This window comes from Fragaria vesca, linkage group LG7 (genome assembly GCF_000184155.1).
Source record: "Fragaria vesca subsp. vesca linkage group LG7, FraVesHawaii_1.0, whole genome shotgun sequence".
Classification (NCBI taxonomy): Eukaryota; Viridiplantae; Streptophyta; class Magnoliopsida; order Rosales; family Rosaceae; genus Fragaria; species Fragaria vesca.
Window position 1 is genome coordinate 15,078,642 of NC_020497.1, and position 20,053 is coordinate 15,098,694.

The 20,053-nt window shown below is 37.9% G+C and overlaps 3 protein-coding genes across 3 annotated transcripts; 2 read left to right on the forward strand and 1 right to left on the reverse strand.

Moving 5' to 3' along the window:
• Positions 1–67: 67 nt before the first annotated feature.
• On the reverse strand, positions 68–4,271 carry LOC101295285 (BTB/POZ domain-containing protein At5g03250-like). Its single transcript, XM_004308736.1, has 5 exons — positions 4,213–4,271; positions 3,056–3,125; positions 1,471–2,691; positions 488–922; positions 68–94 (listed from the first exon to the last, which is right to left on the reverse strand). The coding sequence occupies exons 1-5, from the start codon at positions 4,269–4,271 to the stop codon at positions 68–70; spliced, it is 1,812 nt and encodes a 603-aa protein (XP_004308784.1).
• A 3,288-nt stretch (positions 4,272–7,559) lies between these two features.
• Positions 7,560–11,731, forward strand: LOC101295172 (dolichyl-diphosphooligosaccharide--protein glycosyltransferase subunit 1B-like). Its single transcript, XM_004307337.1, has 9 exons — positions 7,560–7,747; positions 7,833–7,877; positions 8,814–9,445; positions 9,645–9,786; positions 10,029–10,208; positions 10,328–10,396; positions 10,570–10,659; positions 11,204–11,351; positions 11,482–11,731. The coding sequence occupies exons 1-8, from the start codon at positions 7,628–7,630 to the stop codon at positions 11,324–11,326; spliced, it is 1,401 nt and encodes a 466-aa protein (XP_004307385.1). The 5' UTR covers positions 7,560–7,627; the 3' UTR covers positions 11,327–11,351; positions 11,482–11,731.
• A 1,975-nt stretch (positions 11,732–13,706) lies between these two features.
• On the forward strand, positions 13,707–19,836 carry LOC101295576. Its single transcript, XM_004308737.1, has 21 exons — positions 13,707–14,161; positions 14,505–14,579; positions 14,697–14,750; positions 14,844–14,909; positions 14,998–15,059; positions 15,647–15,774; positions 15,848–15,894; positions 15,980–16,080; positions 16,514–16,609; positions 16,685–16,749; positions 16,842–16,913; positions 17,168–17,314; positions 17,410–17,705; positions 17,984–18,062; positions 18,156–18,331; positions 18,548–18,649; positions 18,800–18,850; positions 18,957–19,100; positions 19,188–19,283; positions 19,363–19,464; positions 19,546–19,836. The coding sequence occupies exons 1-21, from the start codon at positions 14,009–14,011 to the stop codon at positions 19,636–19,638; spliced, it is 2,205 nt and encodes a 734-aa protein (XP_004308785.1). The 5' UTR covers positions 13,707–14,008; the 3' UTR covers positions 19,639–19,836.
• Positions 19,837–20,053: the final 217 nt, after the last annotated feature.

A 20,053-nucleotide genomic window follows, 5' to 3' on the forward strand; every position in this document is an offset into this window, starting at 1 on the left:
TAAGAATATATAGGGGATTTTAGAGATAATTATAAGTTTAGTAATTAATCCACATACATGCATTATATCAAGAACCCCAAGAGCCATACTCATACTGGTGATACAATAAACATTAACCATGTCATCATAATTCATAAAATACCAGGTACATGAATCTAATCTAAAGAAAAAATGTTTGAACGTCCCTTTAAGAATAACGCATGCATGTATCAACTAAATTGTATATAGTTTCTGATTTTCATAGTTGTTTGAGAGAGAGAGAGAGAGAGAGCCATTTATGATATAATCACGAGAGCCTACAGCAACGCTAACTAAGTTTTCAAAGGAAACCAAAAAGGGTAATGGAAATGAACAAGAGCTAGCTAGGAAGCTTCTAATCTCTTAATTCTTTATTTTCATAATTTTCTTTTCCATTCATAAGTGGCCCTATTGATGTTGGTAATTCTTCGGAACCATTGCAGCTGGGCTTGGATGGTTTCTTATTAACATCAGGCTTTGACTTGAGCATCAATCCAAACTTTTTCAAGAAGGAATTCCAACTCCCTTTTGTCTTCACCAGCTTCTCAATCTCTTGTTTCATGCTCAAACATTCCTTCTCAAGCTCAGAAACCCTCTCCTTCATGTCATCGACTGCTACAATCCGATCCAGTCGTCTGGTGCCAGCTTGAACAGGTACTTCATTCCTAACAAGGGCGAGATTCGCACTCAGATTCTGTGAGTTCTCAAGGTTTTCGGATACAAAGAACCAACTGGCAACTGATGTCCGTAGACGAAGCTGTTCAAAGAACAAAACTTGGACAATGATGCGGAGTGGTAGCCTCTCATTCTGGGCTGCATGTGTGCTGGCTTCCAATGAAAGCTTCTGGCAGTTCATGAGCCTGCAGATTTGCTCCTTCTCAGAGTCTGTCAGCCAGGGATGGGCCTGAACTTGACAATGCAAGCATTGAAATTTTAGTCAGAACTCAATGTTTTAAATAATGGAGAAATATGACAAATTCTAATGGCAGCAATATCTGCAATGCAATCTGATTGAGTTCTTGATTATCTGGGGAAGTTTTCTAAGTGCAAGCCTTTTGTAGCTTTCTGACCTGATAATATCTGTCCAAGTGAATTTTAGACTAATGTATTTCAATTGGTAACCATAATCACATTCTTACTGCCGCCTCTAAGACTTGCACAAAACTATATATAGCTCTTGACACTCCTAAATACTAGCAGGTTGAAGCCATTTAATAATAGTTCTAAAAAAAAACATTGAAAAATAAGCAAAGACAAAGAACTATGTACATTACATCCACATTCTTGGAATCACATTGCAGATCTTTCAAATTGTATTACCTTGCAGGACTGTGAGACACTACTGTAATATAGGAAATGCTACCAAGTTGCAGAAAAGAAGTTCTTTAACCAGCTAGTCCATAGTCATGATGATAAAAAAATAAAAGGAAAGATTAATAGGGATATATTTACCTTGAGGTATATGTCGATAGCACGGTAAAGTCCATCATCTAATGGCCTTGCATATTCAGGGATAAGAGCAGCTAGTGACTGAAACTTCTGTAACTTCAAGTTAACATCAGGTGCCACTTCAGCAAGATAGCCATCCACCAAATGAGCCACCATGGTCATCCGAGTCAGTGCTTGAGACCCATCACTCAACTGGCCTTCATCCACTATGCTGTTAGAAGAATAATCAACTGAATCACGATCCATTAGCATGAAGTGATCAAGAATCCGCTGAACACAATCAATATCATAGAGGGTCTCCACTGAGTAACCCATGTTTGGTATCAGGAGATCTTCAAGAGCTGCTTGTTCCAGCTGCGCCCCAACCCGCTTTTCCAATATCTCTCGACATGATGGGCTAGCATGCAAAATCATAGATGTGCGCAGAAGCCTAAGCAGGAAGTTGGTTGGTGTAACACCCTTCTGATCAGGTAGTAAGTCCACTATCTCTTCAAGAAGGTTCCTTTGATCTGCGTCAGATGGAGCAGAAACAGTTGATGCAGGACCAGCACGGTTTCCATTTGGGAAACTCGATTGCCTGCCCAACAAGGAAAGATGCCTCCTTGCATAGTGCATAACGGAACCGGCAACCTTCTCTAGATTCATACCGCCGGATTCAACAGCACGAATCAGCCTTTTATAAAAAGGTAACTTTAGGAAGGAGACTTCCTCAAACCACCAATCTTCATTAACTGCATGTGGTTTGGCTGTTGTGCTTATTCCATTCCAGAACCTCACACCTTCTGGGCTCTGCGCTGCACCTTTTACCGACATAGGCCAACTGAATAAACTCGGATCAGCACTGGCTGTCATTGCCAATGAATTGATGCATCTGGAAACAATATGAAGCTCTTCTGCATGAGGCAAAACTTCTTCACAGGTTTCAAGTACTTTAATTGAGTCGGTCCAATTGCCAAGTATTTCATTCAGAAAATCCTCTGCTTGCATGATGAGATTTCCTTCTCCATAATCTTCATTCATGCGAAGATACTCGGCTGCACACCTCACAACAACTACATTCAGCGGATTGAGTTCTAACCTTACACCATAACAGAATTTGGCTACAACCAAGAAGGCTTTGGCTCCACCAGGAATGTCATGCAGTTGCAAACTACAGTAATTCTCATCCTCACTCAATTCTCCAATAAGTTCTTCTAATAATCCACTTCTTGATAGCAACGGAAACTGGTGGATATATAAAAAAATATGAGATAAAAAATACAAAAAATTAGTTGTTAGTTATCAGAAATCAGATAGGTGTGTGTGTGTGTAGAGTGAGAGAGAGAGTTCTTAGTTAGTTAGTTATCAGAACTCCCTGAGTAGAGATAAGCATACAGCTAAATAGATTATCATATATAACATATATTGCAGTTGCAGCGCAGATGAGAGCATTCTGTTTGTTTGCCTCTCTACACACTAGATTAGTGAGAAGCCTCACCAAACATTGTGTCTTATTGCCATTCAAATCATAGTGTCTACATATTTATGTCAAGTGCGTTGTAGGAAACAAAATAACAACACAGTTTTAAGTTGACAAAGTAAAGTTCACCTTGTGGAGATGAAAGGATGTCTCTCCAACTTCAACAATAACATCACTTGCAAGTCCAGTTGAGCAAAGCCTGCCAAAGAGAATATAGATTGTTCCATGATGGAAACAAAAATTTTGTTTTTTTAGACAATTGGTACTAACTTTTCAAAAAGACAATTGGTACTAATTAAATGCAAGTGCACAACAAGGAATGCGCAAACATTGACATCATAACAATCAAAGTTCAACAAGAAGATATTTACATATTCACATCTCGTTATGAATCTGTTATCACTTTCGTTATATTTTGAGAGACCGCTATCTCTGCACGGTAGTTAATTTTATGAATCGAGGACAGTCCATCTCACCACTTGATCAATATCTGAAGTCCATTTTTTATTGAAACAGTAAATATTTTTACTCAAAAAAAACGAAGGAAGGTCATTAAGGTTGCTGACAGAAAAAGAGGACAACTGGTATGTACAGATTTTCATTGAAACATATCACCTCATGAGGCAGCAGAAATCAGAATAAGATGTGAGCAATCTTTTACAGCACAGGGCACACAATTGATTACCTAAAAAGTAATAATGCGACAGGACCTTTTAACTTGAGTCCAATCCAAACCAGTAACCAGGAATCAGTTAAAAGTACATTATGAATGACTATCCCCTTATGTAAAACACTTCCTTATGTTCCTTGATTTCTGGGAAGAAACTAAACACCTAAACATGAGTACATAAAGAACTGACAACAACACACATTCTATTGTGTCGCAATGTGGAACTCTCTGCAGCTTTTCACTAAATAATCTATGTATTGCATACCAAACACGAACAAGAATACAAATCATCAACAGAATCGTAGTTCATAATGTATCTTTATGTACCAAATCAGAACTCTTATGATCTTAATATTCTTATCCACATTGCATCATTGATAATCTTTTTTACAGCCAAATCATATCAGTTAAATCAATTCAAGAGAAACTATTTAAAGAAGTAAGCTTTCAAATGATCCATAGGTAAAAACTAAAACCCAATTTAATAATCTCCTAAACACCCTAAACCCAGAAACCAGAATCCAAAAGTGAGCATTCAAAACAGACCCTTTACTCTCTTCCCAGTTAAATAATAAACCCACCATTCCAAAATCACAATGTAAGCAGAATCACTCACCAAGTTCGGCCAGCAAGATGAAAGACCTCAGATTTCGAACCCAGCTTCAGGCACGCCATTTCCAACTCTCTCACACTCAGTCTCTGATACCCTATATCATTTCACCTTGAAATGTGTGAGAAAGAAACTGACTAAATAGCCAAAGCCAGCAAATAGTGATAAAGATGAGAAAGGCAGTGACTGAGAAAAGGGTTCTCTGTCAAGTGAGTTGAGATGGTCCCGAGTCCAAAGGAGAAGAAGATCTAATTCAGTTCCTGCTGTTACGCAAATAGGGTTGTGTGTTTGGTGATTCCTCTAGAAACTTTTTTTATTTTCTTTATATATTTCTTTTTCGTAACTTCCAACGTTTGATGAATAGAGAGAGATCAGATATCAGTCAGAACTAAATATCCTCCGACTTTATGAACTGAATTTAATAACACTGTTCTTAAAGTCTGGTGGTGCTTGAAATTCTGCTTGTGTGTCTACTTTAGGGGACGGCATACAACGTGACAAGTCTCGTTGCCTTTGTACTTGTTTGACATTAAAGTATGATTGTGATGTGTTTGTTGAATACTAAAATTTGTGAGGGACTTTTCCCATGCCTCAAAGGATTGGAATTGTGTTGCTTCCCCATGCCTCCAAGGATTGGATTGTGTTGCTATCAATTTGATGGATGGAATCCCTTTCCAATATATATGTTGTAGATCTCTTCCAAGATAGCAAGTATAGACTATGTTTATCACTGCTAGATGTTGGACCCTATTCTTGCTAGTGTTGTTAACAGGACTTTACCCCTAATTATTCAAGAATCAAGACCAAGGAATCTAGTATTAAGAAGTCGAAAACAAGTCTAAGCTTATATAACGATTCTTTACCATGCAGGCTTTGTGACTTTAGTGATTAATTATGTATGCGCATATTTGTCTTGAGTGTGAACTCTTTTCCATGACGTATTACTTGATAAATGAATTATTTTCTCAATGTCATGATACAAACCCTTGGACTCATTCCTAATCAATGAACCCTCTTACTCAAAGTGTCACTAATCAAGGAAGTTTGTTTTCCTAGGGCCATGACACAACCTCTTTGACTCAATCTTGAGCTACAATGATCATAATCCATTTTACATTTCATACCAATTGAATATACCAAAACACCATTTGTGCAAACTATAATTTCCTTTTTATAAGCCTCTACAATGTTGTTGTTTGACTTCACCATGTCACATGATATATGCCATGTCCACAATTTTAAGTAAAATTTTTAGGCCTTTGGGCTAAAAGAAAATCCCTTTTCTTTTTCAAGAAAACTAGTTGGTCAATTGAACGAAATGAGGTCTTAGTCACCTCTGATAACTATTTGATTTTTTATTTAGAGTAAATTTCAATTTACTCCCCTGAACTTTAGGTCTAAAATCAGTCTGATACCTCATCTTTTTTTTTTTAATCAGTTTCATCCATAAACTTTCAAAATGATATCAATCTCGACCAAAATAACTAAAATATCCCTTGTTAATCAGTTTCATCCATAAACTTTTAAAATGATATCAATCTCGAACCAAAATAACTAAAATATCCCTTGTTAATTACTTTACCTTCTCTCTCTCTCTCTCTCTCTCTCTCTCTATCCACCCCTACCACCAGCAATGGGCCCCAACGGCAGCCCCAACTCCTCCCCCGGCCCGCACCTCCACCTCCTCCTCCCTTGTTTTCAAAGAAGGCTCGACGCCTACGGTGGAGACGGCGAGGTGCTCAAACGCGAAGGAGAGAAGCGCAGGCCGCCGGCATCGCCACAGACTCGTCGCCTCCGACGAGCTCACACTCTGCGAGACACAAAACGGGTCAGACTCACTCGCCACGGACTCGTCGCCTCCAAGGAGAGAGTACCGCATCGCCTCGTGGATCATGACCGGGTCTTTCAGCGACACGGCGGCGTCCAAGGCCCGGACAGACTCGGCGACGCGCTTCTCTCCTTTGCGTTTGAGCACCTCGCCGTCTCCACCGTCGGCGTCGAGCCTTCTTTGAAAACAGGGGAGGAGGAGGTGGAGGCGCGGTGGCCGGGGGAGGAGGAGGGGCTGCCGCCGGGGCCCATTGCTGGTGGTAGGGGTGGATAAACAGGGGCGGTAATAGGGGGGGGAGAGAGAGAGAGAGAGAGAGAGAGGAAAAAAGTTAAAGTGGTAAAAAAGGTAAAGTTAACTAAAGGGACGACTTTTTAAGTCATTTTGAAAGTTTAGGGATGAAACTGATTAAAAAAAAAGATGAAGTATCAGACTGATTTTAGACCTAAAGTTCAGGGGAGTAAACTGAAATTTACTCTTTTATTTATTTATCAAATTCTGGGTGTCAATCCATTTTTGTTTTTAATGGAAAACGGACAATTTCATTAACTTGTCCACAGCCAGAGGGAGGAAGCGGTCTAACATGATCTTCTGGAACGGAATAGTCTTTGGACCTAAAAAACCTTTGAGAAAACCGTGCGATATAATAAAATAAAATAACTTGTCCACTGCCAGAGACGCTTACGTCAATTTGTCCACTTACAACCAAAAAGTCTAGTTGACAACAAGCAATAACAAAGTGACATATAACTCTCATTACAAATGCGTTTAGTCAAACTTATGACAAATAATTTCCAACTATTCATATCTAAATCTCATGTATCGGTGTTACTCGTCGCTTACGAACCTCAAATTGTGTACAACTATGTAATACCGAAATATTAAACAGAGAATACGCTTCCATCAGCTTATAGAAGGAGGCAAATATTACTTAATATTTCGTCCATTGCATTAGTGACCACTAAACAATCTTTCCTCTGAGAAGATTCGTATTGTAATAGAAACTAGTCACTATCAACCCTAGGCCCACCCAAAAGCCAAGGTACAGGAGAATAAACCCCATTCGACAGCAACACAACTACAATAGAGGAAAACGCTTGCTTGTACCGGCATTAGTCACCGCCGATCACAAGGGTAGAGTTTTAGAGATCACTCTCAGTGAGGTAGAGCGGCTACACTTCGATATGGCCTGAATTAAGTAACCTCCACCTTTTAACTTTTTTATGTTAGGTTTACTTGTATTCTAATTCACATATGTTGATCAACCGCAAAGAAAATCTCATATTGAAACGCTCATTTCATGTTAGTAAACGTGTCATGTAGCTAGCTACCGACTACTCATCATAGCCATCCAAAAACTCTCCAAAAGAGTGTGGATTGAAACTTAAAGAAGAAAAAATTTGTGTAATGAGCAAATTATAAGTGTGTGTCCATTACAACTCTCACATTGATAAACATAACACTGATACACATTAGTCCCGTAAAACAAGCCCGTACTAAACAAAAAGCCCAAAACTTGAATAGAGAGAGAGAGAGAGAGAGCGAGTCACACGCACTGCTCAGTCGTCGCAGAGGTCAAGCTGCTTCTCTTTCGCCATGGAAGCTCTGCGAAGCTTAGCTCGATTGCTCCTAGCCTTCACCATCTTCTCCAATCTCTCGCTGCTCGCTTGCTCCTCCTCGCTTCAGGACATCCAGATCGCCACCGCCGAGCGCAGAGTAAGCTCTTTCCCGATTCAAATTTCTCGTTCCCGTTTTGGGATTGTGTACCTAATCGTTTGTTTGATTCATTCTATGGTTGCAGATTGACGTGTCGTCTCACATCATCAAGGCTTTCTTGACGTTAAAGGTAGAGTCTTTGTCTCTTTGATTGGTTGTTTTGGTTTCCATCATTTGGAAAATTGGATCCCATTTGTGGAAATTGAGAAATGTTGATGGGTTTGGAATCAAGTTTGAATCTTTAACATGGTTTTGTGGTTTATGTGTGTATGCTTCATTTGAGTATATGTGCTTCATTTTTCATTTAAGGGATGAATGTAGATGGTTGAGGGTAGGTTCAATTTTGTTTAGATTTTAAGCCGTGAATGCTATTTTGTTGACAGTTCACAATTGACATTGCCTTTTGAGCCCAAATCAGGCATAATGTGGATGACTGGATTTCGGTTATTTTTGGGTATCAGAGGGTTGGAAGTTATAGTATTGATGTTGTGGCAAGGTGTGGTCTTTTGGCATTGTATCATGTACTGGTCATTGAGCTTAGGTTGAGTCTTCTGTGTATTATAATTTAGAAAGTTGAACCTATTTTGTGGAATTGAAAAGGAATGCATCAGGAATTTAGTATCCATCTTTATACTTTACCAGGGTTTATGATGTTGTAGATTTTTTTTTTTTTTTTCATTTCTCTTTTTTGGGATAACTGATCCAAAGTACGTTCTTCAATGGATTGGATTTTGAGCTGTAGTATCAAGAAGGGTCATTCTTTTTGTGAAAACTACCCTATTATGTTGGCCCAATATCGGCCATATTGTGGGTAATTGAGTTTCAGTTTAATGTGAATATCAGAAACTTAGAACAGTACAGTCTTGAGTGTCTTTATGTTCACAAAGTATCATGGCATCATGCAAATTCCTGCGAAGCAAGACGCCTCTGGTGTTACGCTAGTAACCATGACAGCATGGCACTACTGTAGGAGTACTTTGTGGTCATATAGCATTATTCGTTGAGAAAATAGTTTGTCTTTCTGTTCTAGTGGGATGTGCATTAGATTAATGATGTTGTCTTTCAGGTTGAAAATACTGGCACTTCTCCTATTTCAGAAGTGCTTCTTGCTTTCCCACCAACACAGGTTGATCATATATCATCGCTCAAAGCAGCTCTTACTGTCGGAAAGAAGAAAAAGAAAAGTTATGTGCCTCTTGAAGTGAATCCCACTGAACTACCTGATGCACCAAATGGGACCAAATACTTCAAAATATTGTTGCTCAACCCATTGAGTGCTGGTGAAACTGCAACAGTAGAAGTGCTTTACGTATTGACGCATTCTCTGGAGCCTTTCCCAGCCGAGATAAGCCAATCGGAGTCTCAGTTGGTCTACTACCGGGACAGTGCAATAATATTGTCTCCCTATTATATTAAGCAACAGACCACGTTTATAAAAACTCCTAGTACTAGGGTGGAGTCATTTACTAGAGTAGACCCCACTACACGTGCTGGTATCGAACTGAAGTATGGACCGTACAAGGATTGCCCTGCATACTCATATGCTCCTGTTCTTGTTCATTTTGAGAATAACAGTCCATTTGCTGTTGTTGAGGAACTTGTACGCGAGATAGAAATATCTCACTGGGGAAGTCTTCAGATCACAGAACATTACACTCTAGCACATACTGGCGCTCGACACAAAGGTGTTTTTTCGAGGTAGGTTTTCCTGGTGGTTTTATATCATCGATTCTGATAAATGGAAAAGACAACCTCTACTAATTTTATAGCTTGCAATAAAAGAATGGAAAAGAAATAATTGCATGATTTGCTAATAAAAGCTTATGTTGTGCTGCCTATATAGAGTTTATACAGTGCTAGTTCTTAATACTAATCTTTCAAAGCTTTGTTTTGGCAGGGTTGATTATCAAGCTCGGTCTAGTGGTGTCTCTTCATTCAAACATCTCCTAGCAAGACTACCTCCTAGGGTCCATTCAGTCTTCTACCGAGATCAAATTGGGAATATCTCGTCATCACATTTGCGTACAGATTATCGAAGGGTAACTTATCTCCTGGCCATAGAACATTTACATCAAGAAGTTTTCCTTGATATCTTTTAGCTCATTAGTGCCATCTTTGTGGAATCTCTTTTTATAGTTGAATTGGAAGCATGATCTCAGGACTATGGCAACTGAGCAAATTCACATATTAAAACATTGTCAAATAATATATCTGCCTTCTCTATATAAATGCTGATTTTGTTTCTATTAATCATGTTTCTTCACTACTTCTCTTTTTCCAGTCAGAGCTTGAAATTGAACCGAGGTATCCTTTATTTGGAGGTTGGAAAGCTACTTTTGTAATCGGGTATGGGTTACCATTGCAAGACTTCCTATTTGAGTCACCTGATGGCAGGCGATACCTCAATTTCACCTTTGGTTGTCCTCTTGTTGAGACGGTGGTAGACAAGTTAACCCTCAAAGTGCGTTTAGTACCATGTCTTTCCATTCATACAACTATCTTTACAGTTTCTTCCGCTTATTTCTTTTCCTCTAGACATGGGAGAATTAGTTTATTAATTCTGGTACTGTTATATTTCAGGTTGTGCTACCAGAGGGATCGAAAGATCCATCTGCTGTGGTTCCTTTTACGGTTGACCAACATCTAGAGGTATGTAACATTTTATTCATACTCCCAGAGTATATGATTATACCAAGCAATTTAGTTTTTGTTGATGCTGCTGATTAACTGCCATAAAAGCAAATTACATGAATTTGCAGATATAATATTCCTCCTAAAGCGGTATTGATGTTTGGTTATGTTTCATTTCATTCCTTTTGCAGACCAAATACTCATACCTTGATATCGTTGGAAGGACAGTGGTCGTTCTTGAGAAGAAGAATGTAGTTCCTGAGCATAATTCTCCTTTCCAGGTATCACAAACATCGTTTGAATACTTATATTGTTTTACCTTAAAACATTGAAGGCAATGAGCTTCTCTAGACTTTATAAATAAAGGACTGTCGACTTTGCTTGTATACTGCTGAACCATTACGGATGAAGTTGCTTGTATATAAATAAGCCAAACATGTCGATATATTTAAGGTTGATCTGGTCAATAGATGAGCTTGTGCAGTTCTTTCTGTAAATTAATCTAATCTATAATAGGCTTGAGTTTGTCGATATGTTAGAGTATTTTTGGGATAAGTAATGCTCATCTGATAACCCCACAATAGGCAGATTCTAGAGAGGTTGACATATATAATATATTTAGTTCTGCATGCCTGGTATATATTCTAAGAGAAATATGCATCCAATAAGAAGGGTTTGTTGACCAACCAAGTACTGAACCATCATAGAGTCCTGTATAGTGAAGAATTTGTACGCTTAATATTTGTATGCATCTCTCCTTACCAGGCGTGCATAGCATCTCCCTTATTGGTGACTGAGCCCTCTTTCTCCTTACTTATTTGGCAGGTCTACTACAGCTTCAACCCAGTTTTCATGCTGGCAGAACCAATGATGTTGACATCTGTATTCTTCTTCCTTTTCATGGCTAGTGTAGCTTACCTACACGTAGATTTTTCTATCAGCAAGTGATATAGCATGTCCTGAATTATCAAAGGTATGGTTTCAACTTTCAAACTTCTATAAGCAAGTCATATCACATGGAATTACAAATACTATAAAAAAGTTAAAAATAAAATTAAAAAGTAAAATAAAATCTTATTATTTTGATTTGCATTGTAGCATAGATGACCAAGTGGAGCAGTGCAACCAGGACTCTTGAGTGCTAGTCATTTGGGTTTTATTTATTTCAATTGAGAAGATATATGGTGTAGGTGACTATGAGAAAATTTTGTTGCGCTTTGGCCGCTTGCTTTATGAAGCTGAACCTTATCCCTCACTACATTGTTGTCGTAGTTTTAGATACAGAAGAATACTGATGTGTTTGGATAGGGAAACTATGATGTTATAAATCTATCTACATAATATGACAGAAGACTTTGATATAACAGTGTTTTGATATGGTCTAGAATGTGGATGAATAGAACTGCAAAGCTGCAGTTATTATATCGAGAGCATTTCTTGTTCTAGATTGCAGAACAGAAACAAACTGCAACTCTCCCTTGAGAGAAGCAAGCCTCCCCATCAACAAAGAGTTGTCGCTCCTTTCATTAGTTACCCAATACAGAAACACAATTGCTGAGAACCTACATTCTTGATTGCTGTGTTATATACTTATATAACAACACTCCATTTTGCAACGTGCATCAACCTGAGAAAAGAGTTGGTTTCTATTATTCTAAACTCTGAAGTATCATCCAAACCAAAACTAGCATATCCAAACTATGACAGTTGGGTGATTGGGTGGTGTTGATTAAATTCAAGGTTGACTCTGGGAATGAAATGTGAAAAGCTTTTAATAAATGTTTTGGTTCTGTGAATCTGTAACATATCCAGAATACAAATCCTGCAAATACTGAAAGCTTTCTATAGACCTTGTTTCAATCTTAAATCCCAGCACCAAACCAACCCAAATAGATAAATCCAAAATCATTCAAGCCAATGTGGAACTGTAACCTCCCTCTGCCCATGAAGAAACTTCATTGTGTGTGTTTCTTCTCTATTTCAAGTCTTTACCAGCCAACCAACCAACCAACCCTATCTTGAATCTACTAATTGTTTTTATGTAGACGCGGTGCCATAACGAAACCCATAACTTGTGATGAAGGGGGCATGGCCAGTAACCTATATAGCAGCCTGTGTCATATGCAAATTAGATAGGCTTTGGGTTTTGCTAGAAGGACTCATGGGCATAAGGTTGGCAATGAAATATCTTTGTCTAGGAATATAAAAGTATTTCATTTGAGGGTCTGACATTGTGTTTTAGACTTGCAAAATGGATAGGTAGTCAACAATGATCAACAAAAGACTATGACACATGATGTTTAAAACTCAAGATTGGGGAACAAAAGGAGAAACTGAGGACAAAGAAAGGAAATGAGTTATGATAGCACATCAGACATGCTTAAGATAGACTCATATGACTTATGAGCTGCTCCATGCTTAAAGCTAACCTGCAATTATATGTCTCTTGACAATGTGTATTATTCACAAACTTGGCAAGGAATCATTATGTGGAGTGAAGCTAATAAATCTATCATTGGGGTTGAGAAATTAGGATACACTTGCTATGCATGTTTATATTGTTGGGATAATATAATTGTGTTATATATTATTGTGGCTAGACTTCAAAGTTCTTAAAAGACATTATCAACCAATAATAATCAATATCTTTGGAGTCCAAATGAAGGAATCATGTTATGTGATTGATGTAATGGTCACTTGCCACATTCGTGGGGCAAAATCAATATCCAACCTAACTTGCTTGTCAAGGTACTAGAGAGAGAGGGAGACTTTCTGCTGTTTTTCGTTTTCTTTGCATTTTAAATTGATACTTTGTCAATGCAGTTTGACTTGGTAAGAGAACAAGAAGAAAGAGCCAGAGAAGCATAGCATGGATTTTGGCAATCCTTGGAAGGACTAGGAATCCATTCATTGAACACCATCCACTTGGATTTGTTTGCCTAAACTACCCATTCTTATTTTAAGCAAACAACACAAACCATCCTCTCTTTGGTTATGTTTGTATCCCAACAAAGCTCACCTTCTTATGTTCTTCAAAATTCCACATGTTAACCTTCATTATCAAAAATTAAAACCAGTAACAAAGTGGGTGACACATCTACTTGGACCCTTACTCATCAAACAAAGTGGATGGTACCATTTTATCTTCGAGAATCAAAATGCTACTTGTATATTATGACAACTCTCTCTACAACCTAATAAACTTTATAAAATTGTGATTGATCATCTTCAATCAAACTTGGAGGCAATATTATAATTGCACCCTCAAACATAGACAGGTATAAATACACAACAATCAGTCGATTTAAAACCGGGAGGAGGAGGAACACAAAAAGCTAGAAAGAAAAGAGAGACAGAGATTTCATCATCTTCTCTGATTCTCAATATCCCAGAAACTGAAAACTCCTGTGATTTGATTCTCTGAATCCCTCAAAGGGATCAGAGGATCATCTTTCCTGCCCCAGTCAGCATTCAGGTTGGGTTCTTCTTCATTATGGCAACAAAAGGCTTAAACTTTTGAAAACAAGATACTCAATCACAAACTCTTGCTTTTGTGCCAAAGAAAGAAGATTCTGACTTTTGGGCCTTGGAAAGATTATAAATTTGGGTGCTCTGCAACTTTTTCTGGAAATGGGTGTCTCACAAAATGATGGTAAAATGGAGGGTTGGCTTTATCTGATGAGGCTCAACCGCCTTGGGATGCAATACTCTCGCAAAATGTACTTTAATCTTCAGGGGAATTTTCTCAGGTGCTTCAAATCCAAAGCCACTTCTGAAATTCAGGTACATTTGGATACCCTTTTGGTCTCATTGTGGTTTTCAATCTCTAGAATGCATTAGCATGTGTAAGAAATCAATATGGTTTGTTCAAGTTTGGATTTTGGATCTGGAATTTGTTGTTAGAGGAGTAATGGGTTCGCATTCATATTTGCTTTTGTGTTTGGTGTACAACTATGTTGGCTTTGCTGTTTGATGCATAAGTCGGTATACTTCACATTTGTTTGCGTAATCAACTATGTCCAGGTCCCTCTTAGCATTCCTTGGTTTTGGAACTTTTGAAATGATTGTGATGATACTACTGAAATAAGGTAGAAATTTGTGCAATGAACGGCTATTCTTTTGTCAGGAACCGGTTAGGAGTGCCGTAATAGACAGTTGCATCCGGGTCACAGATAATGGAAAGGCAACTGTCAATAGAAAAGTAAGGCTTCAACACATCCTATGTTTTTGTTTCACAATCTATGGATAAATGTTTGTTCAACATTAGAGAGATACCATTTTGAGCAGTCTTATTCATGATGATTTTTGCAACATACAGGTGTTCTTTTCCTTTACGCTTTATAACTCTTCCAATCCCAATGATCAGCTCAAGGTAGGTTGCATTCGAAGCCATATGTCATTAGTTTTTTTTTCTTTTCTTTTTACAACAAATTAGTGAGTTTAACCGAAATCTAAACTTCAATAGTTGGGAGCAAGCAGTCCGGAAGAAGCAGCAAAATGGATTCGTGCATTGCAGGATGCTGCATTAAAGGTTTTAAGCTTTATAAATTTTAAATCACAGATAGGCTTCAACAAAGTAGTTTTTGTTTATGATCAGTATATTTTATTTATGTTTTCAGGAATTGCCTAATCCAGCAAAGGATTTTGTGGCTTGTTCTTCTGGGAAGAGGTTACCCTTAAGGTATATATCAGTTGCAGACAGACATATTTCATTTTGGTTTTCCCCCCTCCTTGTATTATGAGGATGGTTTGACTTCTGTGAAGTTTATGATACCTGATTAGTTTCAGAAATTGAATAAGCCCAGTGGATGGTCAAGAGCACTGGACACATATGCTTGAACAGAAGTCATTAATCCACATATCTGTATTGTAACGTATCTTTTCAGGATTTGAATCTTAATCATAAAAGCTATAACTAAAACTTGCAGATATGACAATGAAACCACAACTGCTTGTCTACCATTTTGTTTCCCCATTCAATGGTCCCATTCTCATTCATATAGTCCTATGGTCCTATGTGTAACTAGAACCTGGTCAGTAGTGATTGAATTCTGTAAAATTTTGTATGTTACATGTCTTGCGAAAACCAACTTATAAAGAAAGAAACAAATCATCATTTGTGATAAAACTGATGTTGCTATTAGTGGTGAGTAAAATTACCACGCTCATCTCTTAGATCTGAAGCATTCAGCTAGACTGCCATATAGCTACTCCAAATCAGCAACATTTGCGCTGTTTGATCTATAACTGTTTCTGATATATTGGCAGACTGGTGGGTTCCAGAAGCACCTTGAGAAGTTCTGTTGACTGGACCTTTTGCCCATTGCTGAACACTGAAGGAATGACAAATGATGTTATTGCTCCCTCACCATGGAAAATATTTGGTTGTCAGAATGGTAAGACATGTAGTTTCTTATATGCATTTCGAGCAATGAATGTGTATGTGTTGAAAGTTCATTCCTTACGCAGGATTACGGCTCTTTAAAGAAGCAAAAGATGGGGATTCCCGTGGAAGGGTAAGGTGCTCTTTTGGCACGCTAATTCTAGATTTTTGTTCTTTCTTCTCTAATCTTCTTAGCTTAATGATGTTTCTACCCTCAGCATTGGGATGACCATCCGGCAATAATGGCAGTAGGAGTGGTTGATGGAACTTCAGAGGCCATCTTCCGAACTCTTCTATCTCTTGGTCCGTCAAGATCAGAGTAAGATTGCTGACATGCCATTGATCTATTTAAGAAAAAGTAGAGCTTTAAAATGAAGGCATCATTGTATTGGTTTAAATATTGTGAGAATAATCATTTTAAATTAATGTACAATATTAGATAATGAGAAACCTTGTCTTAACAATAACTATGGCAGTGAGTTACTTTCTGTATTACAACTGTTCTGATTCAAGACAAGCAAGGTCTTTAATTCTCTAGAAAATGTTTTTATATACTGGAAGCTGATTTGGTTTTCCTATATGCAGCTTAACTTGGCGTTGTTTTTTGTCAAAATTTCTGAAAACTAACAGCAAAAACAACCAAGTCCTTTTTGTGATTTCTTTCTTTGAACATATTATGATGAGTTGATGACCACTATTCCGGATAATAGATAGTTCTAACTCCTGAGGTTGAATTACCAAGTGTCTTGCAGATGGGACTTCTGTTTTTACCGGGGTACTGTGGTTGAGAACCTTGATGGCCATACTGATATTGTTCACCAGCAGTTATACAGTGATTGGCTACCTTGGTTAGATTTTGAACCTCATCAATATATAACTATGTATATAGATATATGCTGTCATTGACACACCATGGTTTTCAGGGGGATGAAACGAAGAGATCTACTGCTGCGTCGCTATTGGAGAAGAGAGGAGGATGGCACATACGGTATGAAATTCCTCCGGTAAATAATATATGTAACACAAAGCTAGTGCCAGAATCAGCTTGCCCCTAACTTTCTTAACCTGGTTTTGTCACAGTTATCCTATACCACTCTGTGTCTCACAAGAAGTGTCCACCAAAAAGAGGCTACATGCGTGCGTGCCTTAAAAGTAATGTACGCTTTGAGCTGGAGATTATTGCTTGACTTTCACATAGGACATTATAGAAGGAAAATACATGAGAATTATCTGTATTACTTCGTGTCCACTATTTGAGTAATTTCTATCACTAAATAACTATGACTACGCATAGTAATTCATTATTTGGCACGGCTTTCATTTTTCTTCTTTCTGACTTTGTCCATGCTGCTATGAATCTATATGTATTCATTCTCTTTCTCCTTGTATTTTTCTCACGTCTGCAGGTGGAGGATATGTTATAACTCCTGCAAACCATGGGAAACAATCACTTGTTAGACACATGCTTGCTATTGATTGGAAATTCTGGAAATTATATCTCCGTCCATCATCTGCAAGATCCATTACCATCAGGATGCTTGAGAGAATTGCTGGTACCCCTTCATTGTTTGCTTAGTATGACATTATTTGTTCCCTTTCCATGTCAAAAACTTTTGTTCATCAGTACCTTTACTATCTTATATTTCAGCACTAAGAGAGCTGTACGGAGCTAAAGCCGGAAATTGTTCCAGGGAATTCACGTCCGGAGAGTTTTCAAGAGATATCGGATTAGCTCATAGTGGAAATGAGATCACTAAGACAGAATTTCACAGCATGGAAGAAATCAAAAGGGTAGAAGAGATTAATCCCATGGAAGTTGAGGTGGAAAAACCAGGTCGTGCTAGTTTAAAGGGAATGCATGATTCTGCAGACGAATTCTTTGATGTTCCTGAACCTGAACCAACAGACTATGACCAGTTTGAGAATGAGTGGCCTTCAGAGTTTATCAAGGAGCAGCACCCCACGGTACTTTACTGATCACCAAGAGTCCAAGACTGATATCTTTATATAGCATATAGTTCACCCAAATGATAAGTTTGAGTGTCTGCTTCAATTGTTTCTTCTATGATGTTTTTTACACTCTTATGTAGATGAGATAAATGGACTTCAGCTGTGTGAACCTTATTGAAGTTCCACTGGCATCTATGCATATTCATGTTATATATATACTCAAAGAAGTTGTGAAACTCATGAATTCTGAAATTTTTACAATCTTCTCAAACACTTTGGATGTGCAGAACACACACCAGCCCAGAATGTCTAACAGCAGCCGATTTGTGAAAAAATTTCATGAACTCAGAGGTCAGTTTCTGATGTCCTGTAAATTGCACTTCAGGGATGGGATGTTTACCTGTATATTTCAGCTATATTCTCATCAATCTCTTTATGCTACAGTTCAGAAGAAGGGTTATGTGGACTTACAAGAGGTGGCTAAGGAAGATAACATGTCATGCTCGTATGGATCAACTCTCCAAAAGGACCCAAATTGTGCTTTTCCTTGTAGCTGGGGAGCAGCTGATCCTTCTTCATTTTTGATACGTGGGCCAAATTATTTACGAGATCATGAGAAGGTATTTTATTTTCAGCTGTTGCTAATATTGATCAAGAGACAAAAGAACGTGTAAATTCCTCAATAAGTGCTCAAACATGTGTTGTAATTTTGACTTGCATAGGAAGTGTATAATTGAATTATAAAACATGGATCTATATAGCATTTTCTGTTTTTAAGGGAGTAAAAGTTTGATGTTTGTTAGTTCTCATTTCTGAAACGAGCATCTTTTTACCAGATCAAGGCAAAAGGCACCTTGATGCAACTGGTTTGTGTAGATTGGCTAAGATGTGATGAGCGAATAGACAATCTTAGCAGCCGATTTGGTGGCATCGTTCAGGTTTGATCTATCTTTTCACCGTACTTCAATATGTAAAAATGATCATTTTGACAATCTGAGTCTACATATAACATATCTACTGATCTACATATATATATATATATATATGAGTGATAACAAATGTAATAACTATCTATTGGATGCATGCAGAAATATGCAGAACTTGATGGGCCAGAATTCTTCTTTGTTGTTAACATGCAAGTAAGTCTCATTCAAATTATATCAATCCAATAATATCACCAGTAACATCAGAAACTTATCAAGAGTTCAAGATGCAGATTTCTTATTACATATGTCCATGAATCAGGTCCCCGGCACAACCATGTATACCTTGGCATTTTATTACATACTGAACACTCCTTTGGAGGAAAACCCTTTACTACATAGCTTTGTCAATGGAGATGATGCCTATAGGAATTCGAGGTTCAAGCTAATACCTTACATTTCTAAGGTTAGTAGCAAGCCATTTTGATATACTTGTATGTAAAGTAAGTACTTGTGTAGTTTGTGCTTGACATTTCTCGGGTTGGTTTCTCAGGGTTCATGGATAGTCAAGCAGAGTGTTGGAAAGAAAGCCTGCTTGGTAGGTCAAGCTCTTGAGGTACAATATTTCCGTGGGAAGAACTATTTGGAGGTAAGTTGCCAAGTCCTTTATCATGTTAAGTGACACTTTCAACTGCTAACTAGTCTAACCTCTGAACTTCTGGTGTTAGCTTATGATTGACGTCGGGTCTTCAACTGTAGCAAGGGGGGTTTGCAATCTTGTTCTTGGATACCTAAACAATTTGGTCATTGAAATGGCGTTCCTGATACAGGTAATTATTTAAATATCATGAGTTGTAGGTACACTAAAGATGAGAAGATATGTACAATCTAACTAAGAAAAACTTTTGCAGGGCAACACAGAAGAGGAACTTCCTGAAGTCCTTCTTGGAACATGTAGAATTAACCATTTGGATGCATCAAAATCAGTCCAGGTAAAACCATGATTTTCACCCAGAAAATCAGACCAAAAGAAAAGATCCAGAAAATCTCATACAATTTCATCAGGTAGATACCCATTTGCCTCCCCAGCAGGATCCAAAAATGATGCACATTCTACCAAATAGAAAAGAGAAAAAGATGTAAAGAGGTGCTCCATGTTCTGGTATCCAAGTGTTATAGTCATTTCTTTCCCTCTTTCAGTCAAAATTAGTTTTTCTTTCTTCTTCATTAGTTCTGTAGAGCTCGTTAATTCATTGCGGTGTTCTTCAATTTATCCTTCTGGCTGTCTAGGTTACATCATCTACATTATGAATCATCATCATTAGTTTGTAATCCTAAAAATTAAAAAAAGAGAAAACAAAAACCATCGACATAGTGCAAAATAGATTGGATCAAAATTGTGACCAATATTTGTCAAAA